This window comes from Melospiza georgiana, chromosome 14, assembly GCF_028018845.1.
Source record: "Melospiza georgiana isolate bMelGeo1 chromosome 14, bMelGeo1.pri, whole genome shotgun sequence".
NCBI lineage: Eukaryota > Metazoa > Chordata > Aves > Passeriformes > Passerellidae > Melospiza > Melospiza georgiana.
In genome coordinates, this window is record NC_080443.1 from 20,349,297 (window position 1) to 20,363,954 (window position 14,658).

Below are 14,658 nucleotides of genomic sequence, written 5' to 3' on the forward strand. Positions count from 1 at the left end.
CTGCAGTCCTGGCAAACACCGTGGGCAATCCCGTGATCTGGGAGCACACAATGCAGCTCCTTACCCTCAAACTTTAGCTCCCGAGGGAAGTGGCCTTTTACCAAGCACATGTGAGGCCTGATGGCCATGGGAGGAGACTGCATTTCCTGGGAGAACACTGGAATGCTCTGCAGCTTTTTCCCTTTTTGTTTTCCCAAATAACAGCAACACAAGCAGTGAGATTGGTGGTTTTTTTGGCTAAAAGCCGCAGTGTTGTGTGTAGGATGTGGATGTGAGCACAAGGATAGCACAGAGCCTCCAAAAATGGTGGGGGGGGGACATGTTTGCAACAGATAAAAATTACTAGAACACAAAATCTGTGGTAAACACATTCCAGCTGCTCCACACCTCAAGTTACAGCTCTGGTGGTTACACATCTTATCCCCTTCTGAGAGAAGAAACATTAAAAACCTACAGAGGATGGTATTTTGTCTTCATTCACAATCCTCCTTTACTGAGATAGCCTGAGAGGCCAGTGGGAAACACAGAGCTGAGGTGGAGGAGGCTCCCATGGAAGCAAAGCTCCAGCTGAGCAGCCAGGGCGGGCTGGGAGTGCCTGGATTGGGCCCGAGGGAGCCTGGAAAAAGGAAGGGCAGCCAGAGGCACGAGCAGATTCCAGCGACACCACAGCTGCAGAGCCCTGTGGAAGGAGTGAGATCCCAGAGAGCAGCAAACCAGGGGTGGCAGCTCAGTCCTGCTGAACCTCTGGAGACCCTGGGGATTGGGAATTCCGGACATTTGGGAGCCCCCGGCTGCAGCTCCCTTCAGCTGCCTGCCCACCCTTCAGAACAACCCCCCAGCTCACCTGGGCTGTTTGCAGACTCTTCTGCTGTCATCTGCATGAGGAGAGCGACCTGCTGGCGCTCGGAGAGCGGGTACCCGGCCCGGATCCCCGACAGGCCCATGCCGAAGAGCAGGCCCGGCTTCCTGGTGGCGGGCTCCTTTTTAATCCTCTTCCGCTCGGGACCCTGCTTCTCTGTGGGACAAGGACACGGGGACAAGCCATCAGTGCCACTGGAGCCCAAAGACACGCTCCTGTCTGAGTGTGGGATGACAGATCCACAAAGCTTGTGCTGAGGGACGGATGGATCCCTGTGGTGAGGGAGGGATCCCTGTGCTGAGGGCTGGATCTGTGTACTGAGGGAGGGATCTGTGTGCTGAGGGATAAATCCCTGTGGTGATGGATGGATCCCTGTGCTGAGGGAGGGATCCCTGTGCTGAGGAAGGGATCCCTGTGCTGAGGAAGGGATCCCTGTGCTGAGGGAGGAATCCCTGTGGATGATCCCTAATGGATCCTGCAGTGGGAGCACTGGCACCTGGAGCAGGCTCACAGCAGTAAAGGTGCAGCCAGGATATGCCCCACTCCTGCTCCTCCAAGAGCGTCCCATTCTCCTCCACAACCAAAGAGCAGCAGAGGAAAGAGGAAACAGACCCTTTGAGGGGCCACAGCCAGTGCTGCACCTCCCATCCTGCTGAGGAGGCTCCATCCCATGCCAGGGTGCCTGGAGGAGCCTACTCAGGCAGACTGACACCATCACCCAGCTGGAGGCACTGAACAGCATCAACAAGGAGAGCTGAAAGATACAGGCTGGCAGCTCAGAAATGTGGCCATCACACCCATCTCATCATCATCATCATCATCATAGCAAGGAGGCTGCAGCCAAACAGGTGTGGGCAGCACCATGCTGGTCCTCTCCTCCCAAAGTGGCTGCTCCCACCTGGCCCAGAGCACCCACCTGCTTCTTCAACCCTCTAAAAAAAATCCCAAACAAACATGAGGGGAGGTGAGGAAGAAGCCCCAGAAGTGCCTGGTTTGTCATCCCAAAGCCTGATACTTGCTCTCCTAAATCATCCAGCAGAGAGAACAAGAGCAAGCACCCCCAAACCACAGTCACACAGCCATGGAATGGTTGGGTGGGAAGGAACCTTGAAGCCCATCCAGTCCCACTCCCATGAGCAGGGACACCTTCCACTAGCCCAGGGTGCTCCAAAAACCAGCACTGCTGGTTTTCATTAAGGTGAAAGTACTGAGGCACCTTCACATTTCCAGAGCAGCTGCAGCTGCCTCATTCCTGGCAGTGTCCAAGGCCAGGCTGGACAGGGCTTGGAGCCTGCAGAAGGTGTCCCTGCCTGTGGTAGGGGTGGGATGAGATCAGTCTTAAGGTCCTTCCCAACCTAAACCATTCCATAATTCTATGAAATGCAAGCCCTGGAAACATGTCTGCATTGAAGGCGAATCCCAGTCTACTCTGAAACCACATTTTGGTCATCCTGGCAGCTGTAACAGAGCTGGAAGATGAAATCAGATCCTAGGACAGTTTTTTAATGGCTTAAAATAAAATTAAATCCAGCGTGCTTACGGGAAGACAACTTTGCCAGGGTGGCTCCAGGAGCTGTGCTGCTGTGCTGTATGTCCTGCCAGGGGACACACGGACACCTGACCCACGTGTGCAGCACCTCTCCAAGCTGCTTAAACCCTGCTCAGCCAGGCCTGGCTTCCCCCGGCCCTGGTCACATCCAGGCATGCCCCAAAGCCAGGCATGAAGAGCTTGAGGGGTCACATCTTGGCCAGTGCCACCAAGCAGAGCCCCTGGAGCACACCATGCCCAGGGCTGCTCCGCACGTACGGAGCCACAATTAGAATGGGAACATTTTCATTAATATCCCTGGGCTGCTGCAGGTTGTCAGCACGAGCCTGGGATTTGCAAAAATTGATTATCAAGTTCAACCGAAACCCCCCTAAACTCCTATTCATTCTGCAGTTGCAGAAATTTCCTCCTCCACAGAACATTTAACATTACAAAGCATGTGATCAACAAGATAAAAATAAATTGGAAAGCGGCTGCCGCGCTCTCGCTCGCTATGGGGAGGCAGCCGAGGACTCGGGCTCGTGCTTCCTGCTGGGAAGGGCTCAGGGCCAGCTGGATGGGACCTGGAGCGACCTGGTGTGACACCCTACCCTGAAGGTCCAGTGGAGGCTGTACCTGCCCACGGCAGGGCGTGGAGATGAGCTTTAAGCTCCCTTCCAACCCAAACCATGCCATGAGTCTGTGATTCTATGGCTCCATGGCATGGGCAGCGTGGCAGCCCCCGGCTCCCTGCCTGGCACAATCCTCAGGCAATGTGGAGGGACCACAAAAGCAAGATCCTTAATCTGAAATGTAAGCAGAGGATGGAGCCAGAGCTGCTCCCATCATCCACTTCCCATGCTGAGCCTCAGCAGGGTGAGAGCCCTGCCTGGCACTGGGCTGGCTGGTCCCAGGCTCACAGAGCTGCACGTGTGTTATTTCAGCCCAGAGGATTTTCCTCAGAATCAGATTTGCAGCAGATTTAAAGGCGTCCCTGCACAGAGATCTCAGCCTGCTGGCTCCTGCAGGCTGCTCCTGTGCCTCCAAATAACTGCGCCTCTGGAACATCTTGCAGCAACACAGAGAGACTGGAGACAAACTCTCCCAGTGTTACCCACCTTGGCTGACAGAAAAAAAGCTTATTTGACACTGAAACCCCTTCAGCAAGCACAAACCCAGCGGCACTGTGCAGGCAGGCAGCCCTCAGTGCCGGCAGCCGGACCGTGCACACAGATCCCAGCGGGAGAAGACCACGGCAGCCCACGGATGCTCTGTGAGCCCAGGATGAGCCACACCTCCATGCAGCTATTTTTAAAGCAGCTTGTTTGCTGCTTGCTTCAGCCCTTCTGCAAAGCTCCCGAGCAGCAGCCCTGGTTTAATTCGGGGATCCTGCTCGGCTCTTCCCTCGCGCTGACGCCAGCAGGAACCGCGTGCGCGGCTTAAAGGGGAAAGCAGGAGCTGAGCTGGGAGCTGCTCCTTCCCTCCACCGCACCGAGCCCCAGAGGCTGCCAAGGCTGAGCAGGAGCAGACTCCCAGGACAAAGGGTTTGAGCATCACCCAGAGGGTGGTTCTGGTGCCCACACGAGACTCCGGGCAGTGCTGCAATAGGGAGCACAAACCCAGGGCTGCTGGAAGTGCCTCGGCAGCTCCATAGGGATCCCAGGGCTGATTGAGAGGGATTCAGAGCTGCTGGGCTGGCTCTGTGTGCAGACACAGGTTGAACCCAGCCCCAGCTGCAACACAGAGGGGCAGGAGGAGAGCAGGGCGGTGATGGAAAACCTCTCAGAGGTTTCTCCACACACGGTGTGACTCTGGCAGGTCGTGGGGACACCAGAGCCACGCGGCCCCTTGCTCCCCACGCACACAGCACACCCTGTAATGCAGAAAGCATCTGCTCCTGCTGCTCGGCATGACAACACACGCACGGGAGGTGGAACCCTGAGGAAAAATACCAGCTCCAAAGCAGCAGCAGCAGCAGCAGCTCGTGCCGAGCGCCTCGGCCACGCCGAGTGCCGCCCCAGCGGCCAGAGGACTCGGCAGGCGCTGCTGAGCCCAGCCAGCACCACCAGAGATCAATAGGAATAAATTAGAGCGGCTCAGACAGCAACAGAGACTGCACTGCACCCCCGGGAGAGCAGGCGGGCTGCGCTCGCTCCCCCAGCCCGGCCGGCCTGCGTAACTGTGACTCATTCCTGCTGCACAGCTTGCAGGGCAGGAAACCTTCTGGAGCACGCTGGCTCAGAGCAGGGCAGAGCAGGGCCAGCCCTGAGGATGCACTCCCAGGCTCACAGGGCACCTGCAATGTGGGCCCCCGGCTCAGGAGGGAAAGGCTGACAGCAGCACGGTCCCACCAGTGCCAAGGCTCTGGGGCGCTCCAGAACTGAAGGACAAGCAGGCTGAGGGAAGGCTGGAGGTGGCAGAAGCAGCACCATGGCACAGGAGAGGGCAGCAGGACAGGCCAGAGCACTCAGTGGTGAAGAGCTCAGTGAGGAGGTGAGCAGGAGAGCCCTGGAATGCAGAGAACACGGCTGGGGGGACACTGTGGCACCAGGAGATCATGGGCACACTGCACACAATGGATCAGAGGCACAGCCAGGAGCTGACCTGGTTTATCAATCTAGTGCCACAAAGGAAAACAAGAGGAAAAGCAAGGTCTGCCTTGACAGAAGGCACCTAAGCTGCACCCATAGAGTGGGGAGCTCGTCCCAACCTGAAGGATGGAGAACCAGAGCCAGAGCTTCATCCCACACTGATGGAAAGGATGGTGGAGACCTTGGCTGTGAGTCAGGAGCAGAGAAAAGGTGCCAGCAGGAGGAACAAGCCCCTTTATAACCATGTCAGAATGTGCAGCTGAGCCCACCATCCCCAGCGCTCAGCTGGGCTCCCTGGGGATGAGGATCTGCAGGGCCAACCCCACTGGCTGCAGTATTTTAAAACACAATTTGACTAGAGGGGTTTAATGCTGTGTGACAGCCTGTGGTCCAAATCCAGGTGCTCTCCCTACCCTTGTGGGTAGGACCCCACAGCTGTGCCCTGATGTGTAAAAGCAGCTCCTTCACAGAATGGCCACTGGCTCCCAACGTGCCGTGAGAGCAACCCAGAGGCTTCATCACAAACAACAATCTCCATGTTAAGAGTGAGTTATTCAGAGCAAGATCAATTTTCAAGTCCAGACCGTTCATTTCCCACGAAATAGAAAGAGCTGGAGGAGGGAGGACGGGGGAGGAAGGCTCTGGCCAGCCCTCCCCTCCCGGAGCTGGGGCCAGGACACTCTGCAGACAGCGCTGATAAAAGCTCTTGTATTAAGGAAAAAGCCATCATTGATAGATTTTTGGTTCACAGAGACACAGCACACTGCAACCTCTCCCTCTGCATGTTAAGGAGGTGATGAGGGGGGAGGAGGGAGATTTATGGCAGCTCCCATCATAAAACGACCTGGTTTTCTGCGCAGCCCTCCCCAGATGGCTGCTGCACACGGGGAGTTTCTCAGGGTGATCTGAAGGCTGCTGTGTGCCAGGCTCTGCACACTGTACCGGCATTATGGAGCCCGGCGAGGAAGGGAGAAGCTCTGACATTCACTCTCTCCCTGGTTGCTAGGTGAGAACAGTTTCTTACTATTTTAGTAAAAGGACTGAAATGACACAGGCAAAGAAAGCCCCGCTGCAGCGCAGCCCCTGCGAGCCCCAGCTGCACACACCGGAGCCAGCCCGGCCCAGGGAGCGGCACAAACACCACTGTGGGCTGCAGATGCCCTTTTTAATAAGGCAGCAATTTGCTTCTCACGGATCCCCTGGCCAGCCTGGCCGAGCTGGGACTAACGAGCCCGTTCCCATGCCGTGTCACTCCAAACACTCCAGCATTAGGCAAGCAGCAGCCGGCTCCGGGAGAGGATGGTTTGGGTCAGCTGATTCATCAAGCATTTTCTAACCTACTAATTAGCGTCACGTAACAACCTCGGGGGATTAGAGAGAAGGAGTTTGAAGCTCCAAGGCCAGCTCCTGCCAACCATATTCACTCTGGCCCTTGTCCACCACAGCACCTCCTGGCCGGCCACAAGCCCCTGGAATCAGCCCTGGGCACCAGGAGAGCCCTCGGAGCCCAGGAAGGTTGAGATGCACAGACCAGCTCGGAGAGCTGGTGGGGCTCCTCCCTGCCTTACTCCTCCAAGAGCACTCAGGGGAGGAGATGGACACACGGGGAGGGAACTGGACAAAGAGAGAGGGACTGGAACACACAGGGAGGGAGCTGGGCACCCAGGGAGGCAGTGGGACCCCAAAGAGAGCAGGGCTCCCAGCACTGCTGGGGACCACCAGCTTTCACCCAGCCTCACTCAGCCCTTCCCAGCTGCCAGGGAGAGCTGTCAGAGACCAAAATTATCTCAGCACGCTCTGAGATTTCTACTGAGCCCCAACTCTCCCTGCTGATGACTAAAGGCCCGGAAACCACAGCTGCACCTCGAGCCAAGGGACTCAAGTGACAGCGTGCCATCCAGCTAAGGAACCCATCCTCAGGAGCAGCGGGCACAGGGAATTGTGCTCTCCGTGCCCTCCCAGCTGCTCCCCAGCAGCGTTCCCTGTGCCCCCGTGCAGCAGGGAGCTGTTGGTGCAGCTCCACGGAGCAGAGCCCGGGGCAGGTGGGCAGTGCCCGGCAGTCTGGTGCCGTTGAGTCAGCCGTGACTCAGCCGTGGCTCAGCGCCGCTGCGCCAGCGCCCATGCCCACCTCTGCTGCCAGGTGCCTGCCCAGCAGGAGCGTTCCCCTCTCCCTGCTGCTGCTCTGTGCGTTTGTGAGCGCCACAACCACCCGTGCTGCCGGTCTGAAGCCCCCTCCCAGCACGGGGAGCTGCAGGCAGCCTGGCACGCTGCTGGGAGGGAGCAGAGCTGGCTGGGCTCGTCCAGAGGCTGCCAGGCAGCACGTAGGCTCTGTGCATGTGGGGAGATGCCACACTAGGGAAGGAGAGGGAAGGAGGACAAGTCTGAGGCACAGAGATGCTGCTCCCACAGTGCTGGAGCTGTAACATGCACAGTCTGGAGGCTCACAGCTCGATGCCTTTTTTTTTTTCCTAAAGACAGTTTATTTAGTTAACTCTGAGGAACCCGAGAGCCAGAATTGTTGCTCTAGAAACCATTTGGAGGAAGATTATTTTAAAAGATTTAGCTCAGAACCAACTGTACCCAAACCATGGGCTCAGCACAGTGCTGGCCAGTAGTGCCTCTGGGAGCCCACAGAATCCTGGAATGGGTTGGGTGGGAAGGGACCCCAAAGCCCATCCAGTCCCACCCCCTGCCATGGGGGACACCTTCCCCTATCCCAAGGTGCTCCAAGCCCTGTCCAACCTTGCCCCATCCAGGGGCAGCCACAGCTGCTCTGGGCACCTGTGCCAGGCCCTCAGCACCCTCACAGGGAGGAATTCCTTCCCAATATCCCATCTACCCCACAGCCATCCTGCAGCAGCAGCTGCTGCCCCACACCTGGCCTGGGCAGGTTGTGCTGGCCTTCCACGGGAGACAAACCCACCTCTGATGTTCCTCACCCCAGCTATGGAGCACCTACGTCAAGGCTGAGCCAGAGCCATCCGGGAAAAAAGCAACACACACCGTGCTAAGGAAAATGAGTCACTGCAACACATCAGGATGAGGATCCACGCTATTGTTTAAACACTTGAAGAGGAGAAAAATACCCCACTAGAGGCAAGGAGAGAGCTCAGCTAGCTCCCACGTCCTTCCAGCTGAATTCCACATGGCTGTGGAACATCCTGGCACACCCCCTCATGCAGACACAGCAGCCCATGGACACAGCCTGGGAAGCAGGAGCACGTTACATAAACCAGCCGGGGTCAGCGATGGTGCAATCCCACTTCTCTGAGGGCTGGCAGCAGAGCTGAGGAGCACAGCAAGCAGCAGCAGCCTCCCCCTGCTGCAGGAACATGGGGAACACAGCAGCCTCTGCTCCACGCAAAAGCCTGTCCTGTGTGTCACACCTGTGTCCTCAGCCAGGTGTCACTGATGGCACCAGCACAGACTTGGGGGCACCTCTCCACCCCAGAATGTGCAGCTTCTGAGCACCACAAACACGCCTGTACCTGCCTCTACCTCGAGCCAGGCCAAGGACCACACAGGCTTGAAACACCCCACAGTTGCAATGGGGTGGTGCAAGAGCAGAGCAAGGTGCCAGGAAGTCTTCTCCTATCTCCACTAAGTCTTTTCCCACCTCCAGCACCTGATTCCTGCTGGAGTGAACGATGACAGGGATGAGAAACAGGCTCCTGCTAAGCACCAGCCTGACTGCACACTGATTGCTGCTGGGATTTCCAACCCCGTGGCTGAGTCACTTCCTCCCCAGTCCCCACAAAACAGGTTGCCTGCACCTCCCATACACCTTCCCAGAGGTTGTGAGAGCCCAGTTTGTTTGTAAATGGGTGCCATGAACCCCTCTGGGTCTCCTCTGGGAGCTGGGCTGCTGCTGCCCCTCAGCTCACCCACTTCCCCAGGAAGGATGAGCTGTGCAGAGGAAGAGGAAGAGCTCTGCAGAGGAAGGAGAGGATGTGTCTGAGATAAGAGTCACACAGCTGCAAAAGCACAGGGGTACCAGGGCAGCCCTGGGCAGGGGGGGCTCATGGGCTGCTGCTCCCACCCAGCAGCCACAGCCTCTCCCAGCAGCTCTCTCTGCTCTCCTCTGCATTTGGTTTCCTTCTCACTGCTGCCAGTGCAAACATTTCCAACATCTCTGCAGCCAGAGAGAGCCTGGAGCCCTGGGAAAAGCAGATAGATCCCTGTCGTGACATTCCAGCTGTCAGGAGGGTCAGACAGCCCTGCAGCGAGTGTGGGCTTCAACTCCCAGCCCAGCATTGAATGTGGCACAAACACCCTTGACAAAGAGCAGCTCCAGCTCTGCTTCACCAGCTCTGCCTGGCCCCAGGCACACCCTAAGGAGACACCACAGCAACACAAAACCTTGCCAATGGCCAACACATTGAAGAGAACTGATGAACGTTTGGGAACTCTGTCCCCAGACAGGGAGTTCAGGAACACAAACCCATGGAGACCCTGGGCCACCCTCAGGACACATCACCACCACGTGTCCTGCCCCTGGAACAGCCCTCACTGCTGCACTGGCACTCCTGGCCCTCCCAGTGTGCCCTCCTGGCTCCTGAAGCAGAGGAGACACATCCCACGTCAGGCCACCTGCCAGGCTCACCCCACACACAGCACCACCAAACACAGCCCTTGGGCCGTTTGCCAGCACGTTCTCAACTTTTAGCCCCTTTTATCTCTTTACACAACCACTGAGCTTTATCACAACCATTTCCAAATGCACATTTCTTAGGGATGTACAGTAAGGACCCACACAAACCTCTGCCCAGAAATCCACAGCTCAGCCCCTTACAACCAAACAATACCATTTTCTCCATGCTCAAACTTTGTGACAGCTCTTCCCAACTGCTAACAAATCCAACAGCCCATCCAGGAGCCTCATGCACCAGCCACTCTTCTGCTACAAGACTGACCTGCTTGACCAGATTCTACTTGCTGATTTTCTTTTGAAGACTACTCAGCTTTAGTCCCTTGTTTTCCAAGTTCTCAGAAGCAGGCCCTGCTCCATGGCTTGTCCCAGCCACAGTTCCTGAACTGGGGTAATCAGAAACAAGGAGAACAGACAAGAGCTGAAGGAATGGGGGATCTCCTGACACAGCCATGGCTTTGTCCACCTACAAATATCACTAAGAACAGATGTGCACATGTGGAGCAGAGCAGCTCTCCAGCCCCTTGTCCATGTGCCTCTTCCTTCAATTAAAAACCACAGGGAATTTGGTGCAGCATTTCCCTGTGGATTGGCTGCACTCTGGAGCCTGTGTGCCCCCCAGCAGCCGGGGTTTGAGGGTGGGATGAGGCATTGCTGTACCTGTGTCCGAGTCCTTTTGATCTCCATTGGTTCCGACAGTGAAAGGCAGCTTGCGTTTGGTCGCTCGCTCTTTCACCTCTTTGCCGCCATCGCTCCGGTCCAACTTTGGAGTCTTGGTTAGAGAAACTTTATCTTTATCCTGCAAAGAAAAGAGACCCAGGTCAACAAGAGCCTCCTCCACACTGTGCTCACCTGATTCCCCCAATCCTGCACAAGCCTCACAGAACATCCCTTCCCTTTCTGCTGTGGGTTTGCCAAGGCAGCCTCCACCAAGAGACAAAGCTCTACCAGCACCAGAGAAGAGCCAGGCCCATCAAGGCTGCTATGTGTGCCAAATTCCAACCAATTCTTGTGAAAAACAAAGCCAACCCTTTGTGTGAGGCTGAGGATGCACACAGCTGCGGGCACAGAGGGAAGGCAGGCTGGGATGGGGGAATCTCAGGATTTCCAAATGCAAGCACACCACAAGAAAGACCCATTCCTGCTTTGTACCAGTCCTGCTTGTTTGGGCTGGTTTGGATTATAATACGAAGAAGAAATGCTGTGAACTGCTCAAAAGCAGGGAGAGATTTTGAATGAACATCCCAAACAAAAGTTACAGAAACTGAGACAGGTGAGATTTTTCACCTGACCAGGGAGAGCTGGTTCCCAGATCAAACTCCAGGAGCCCAGTGTGCCAGGAATGCACAGCGCCAGGTCATGCCCTGTGTTTTTGTATGTGAGGAACAGGATTATTTAGAGTGAGCAGTTCTGGACTGACCACTGTGCCCCTGCCTGAACAACAAGGGCAGCACAAGCAGCTTTGTCACAGACCTGATTTCAACAACCCAGCAAAACCCAGACTCTGTGCTTGAGAGGCAGAGTGAGATTAAACACAAGAACCTCAGCACACAGAATCATGCCAGAGCTGGCTGGAAGCTCAGAGGAGCCAGCCTAGAGCACTCCCTTGTTTAGAGAGGCACAGTCCCTCAGCCTGGCCCTGGCAGCTCCTGGCAGGTGCCCCAGTGGCAGCAGTCACAGGACTGCGGTGTCACTGTCACCGTGTGCGTCGCTCCTTCCCCTTTCCGTGCCTGTCTGCAGCCAGAGCTCACCCACAGAGGAGAGAGCAGCCCCTGAGCTGCCCCAGGGGATGAAGGAAATGGGCTGGGGAATCCCTTTTTTGGTAAAGCCAGAGAAACAAACCTGCCCGACAGGGCTGTGTGGTGGGAGGCAGCCAAGGCACGCTCGGAGCCCCAGCGAGGCCAGCCCTGCTGGAGAGCATGGCCCTGCAGCCACGGGACAGAGCCCCACAGCCAAAATAAACACTCCAGCATTTCCTCCCAGCCCTCCTGATTGAAAAGCTTTTGCTTTTTATGCTTTCCGAGGTGAACAAAAATAGTTCAAACTAAAAAATGATGCCACTTCTACTGCTCTGAGGTGGCAGTGAGGGCAGAGGGCTTCCATCAGCTGCCAGGAATGTCATGTTGTGAGCAGGTACCCTGCTCTGTCCTAGTTCTACAATTCTATGAAATATTTTATCAAAGGAATAAAGTAAAATGTGTATATTGCCTGAAAAAAAAGCCACCAAATAAATAATGCACTTTTTTCCAGAGTGGCCATTCACAGTCTGAACTTTTCCTTACATCTACCTGAATAAAAGGCATTTCTGAACACTTCAGACAGGAGTCTCTGAGGTTCCTCCAGGGTGAAGCAGTCAGGGCACCAAGGCTGTCAGAGTTCAAGAAGCATCTCAGTGATGCTCTCAGACACACAGGTGGGTTTTCTGCTGGATTAATGCTGCCTGGGATCTCCGTGCACTCACTCAGGAGTGAGAAAAAGGGTAGGACAGGTAAAAATACAGCTCATTCCAGAAGTTTGAATCATGGAATTGTTTGGGTTGGAAGGGACCTCAAAGTTCATCGTGTTCCAAGCCCTGTCCTGGGCAGGGGCACCTTCCACTGTCCCAGGGTGTTCCAAACCCTGTCCAACATGGCCTTGGGCACTTCAGGGATCCAGGGGCAGCCACAGCTGCTCTGGGCACCTGTGCCAGGACCTGCCCATCCTCACAGGGCAAGATTCTTTCCCAATATCCCATCTAACCCTCCCCTTTGTTAGTTTAAAGCCAGGTTGCTAAAATCTCCCAGTGGGAGGAGAGGCAGAGCAGAGGAGCCATGAACAAACCCTGTGAGAGCAGAGGGGAGCCCAGCGTGGCCCTGGCAGTGCCCGTGTGAATCCTGGTGCTGAGCAGGCCGGGGCAGAGCTCCCTCTGCATGCACCCCAAGGCTGGAGCTGCTGCTGCAGCCAGCTCAGCACAATCCTGCACCAGGCAGCCACGGCAGCGCCGGCGCCGCTTTGAAGATCCATTCCCACAGCAGCAGCACCGTAACCTTTCCTACTAATTGGAGCAAGGAAGATCCAGACTTTGCTTCCCCCTGGAAAGCAGAGACCTGCTGGGGATGCCTGCAGCACTGGGTGGAACATCAAGGCAGCTGGAGAGTTCAACTCCTGAAAGTTTTCCTTTTCTTATTTTAAGCTTTACTTCCCTAATTATTTCCAATTCTGTAATGAAGAATGTCGTCCTTTACTCGAGTAAAACCTGGTTTCATTTTTAGGCCTTCTCATGTTTAAAGTAAGCTCAGACTCACTGGAATCAGGTTTCACAGATGGAACAAATCCAAATTAGAATCACAAAATCCTGGAATGGTTTGGCTTGGAAGAGACCTCAAAGCTTATCTCATCCCAACCCTTTTTGCCATGGGCAGAGACACCTTCCACTAGATCAGGCTGCTCAGAGCCCCATCCAGCCTGGCCTCAACACTGCAGAGAAACCTGTATGAACAGCCCTGTGTAAGAGCTGGGGCTCTCCAAGGCCAGGGCAGGAGTTTGGGGACGGGGAAGAGTTGAGAACTCAGCAGCAGCAAACTCCCCTTTGCAGGTGTTGTTAAAAGCTGCTTTGGCAAAGGGCAGTGAGCAGCTGGGAGTGCAGAAAAAATCCCCTCCTGCCTCATCACACTTGCAGGAGAGTTACTGTATGAGTAACAACCCACCTTGAGCTCCTCTTGCAAAAGTGAAACGATGCACCACAAGCTGCTCTCAGCTGCTGTGGTTGGAACACAAACCCACCAGGAACCGGCCCCAGCAGCCACCCAGGGTGAGATGCTGCAGGGTGGGCATGGAAGGGCTTCTCCCATCAGCACCACAGACCCTGATAGCAATCTGCTCAGGGCACTTGTGACACACAGGCTGGCCAGAGGCCAGTCCTCAGAGCAAAAACAATCCTGTGGGGTTTTCTGATGCAGATTTCTGCCAGACAGAGCCATTGAGATGGGGCTCTGAGCAACCTCAAAGATGAGCTTTATAAGGTCCCTTCCAACCCAAACCAGCCCATGATTGTACGATTTACAAAGCCACGCAAAGAAATCTGTATTTCCAGCCCCGTCACCCTGCTCAGACAGAGCCTGACTCGCAGCCCAGTGCTTATGCAGAGACTTGCACTGCCAGCCATGGAAATCCCCAAAGCCCTTTGTTCTCCAAAATGGGCTCCCAGCATTTCAGGTTGTGATGTCAGTAAAAATTAGGCAGCAATGAGCAAAACCAGCCCGGGCAGCCTGGCAGGAGAGGCCCAGGAGGGCTCCAAGGCCGGTGCCCCAGGCCATGCCCACGTCAGACTCCTGCTGTGGGCAAACAGCCCACGCTGCACTGGGCAAATGCTGCCACAGAGGGACTTTCCCTGCACCACTGGCTCTGCAGAAGGTTCCCACCCTGTACCACAGAAAGGAATGGACTCAGTTTTACCCAGAAAGCAACTGGATGTGGTGAAAACCAAACAATTCCCTAAATCCGGGCCCCTCGAAGCCTTCCCAAAGCCAGAGCACAACACAAGCACACACAGAATGCCAGAAAGTTTGAATTTGTGTTGTTATCAATGCTGCAATGAAACATGGAGGTGACTGGAGCTGAAGCCCCATCCCTGTGAGCCTCAGGCACCAAAGTTTGTAAGAAATGTGAGCCAGTGATGAGCACAGGCTGATTAACTTCACTGAAATGTCATCTCTTCAGTCACCCAGACACCCCTGCAGGGTTCACACCCCAGTGGGTGGCTCTGTGCTGGACACAGAGCCCAGCACTCACTCATCCGGTCTGGAAAGCCCTGACAGCACAACAGAGTCACTAAGAACCAAAAAATAAGGACCACGTTCCTTTTCCTGAAAAGGGGAGAAGGGGAAGGAGAAAAACCTCCATTTTTTTAACCTCTGCCAGCTCCTACAAGCAAAAACCGGGGTAAGTGCTGTTCTGCTTGGTGCTCACTGCAGCAAAAATGCACTTTTGACTGTGCAAGAGGGAGCATTTCCCCATAAAGAGGCAAAGGCTGCGCTGAGCACACGGTGTAACC

General features: G+C 55.4%; 2 protein-coding genes across 2 annotated transcripts in view; both read right to left on the reverse strand.

The window, feature by feature from the left end:
- Nucleotides 1-14,658, reverse strand: part of FANCA (FA complementation group A) — a 319,775-nt gene that overhangs the window by 87,679 nt on the left and 217,438 nt on the right. The gene's annotated exons all lie outside the window — the stretch shown is intronic.
- The window catches only part of ANKRD11 (ankyrin repeat domain containing 11), a 127,734-nt gene that overhangs the window by 14,574 nt on the left and 98,502 nt on the right, over nt 1-14,658 (reverse strand). Inside the window, exons 4-5 of the mRNA XM_058034413.1 lie at nt 10,287-10,425; nt 845-1,015 (exon numbers count right to left, since the gene is read on the reverse strand). Of these exons, the coding sequence (XP_057890396.1) occupies nt 845-1,015; nt 10,287-10,425 (310 nt within the window). The remainder of the gene's footprint in view (nt 1-844; nt 1,016-10,286; nt 10,426-14,658) is intronic.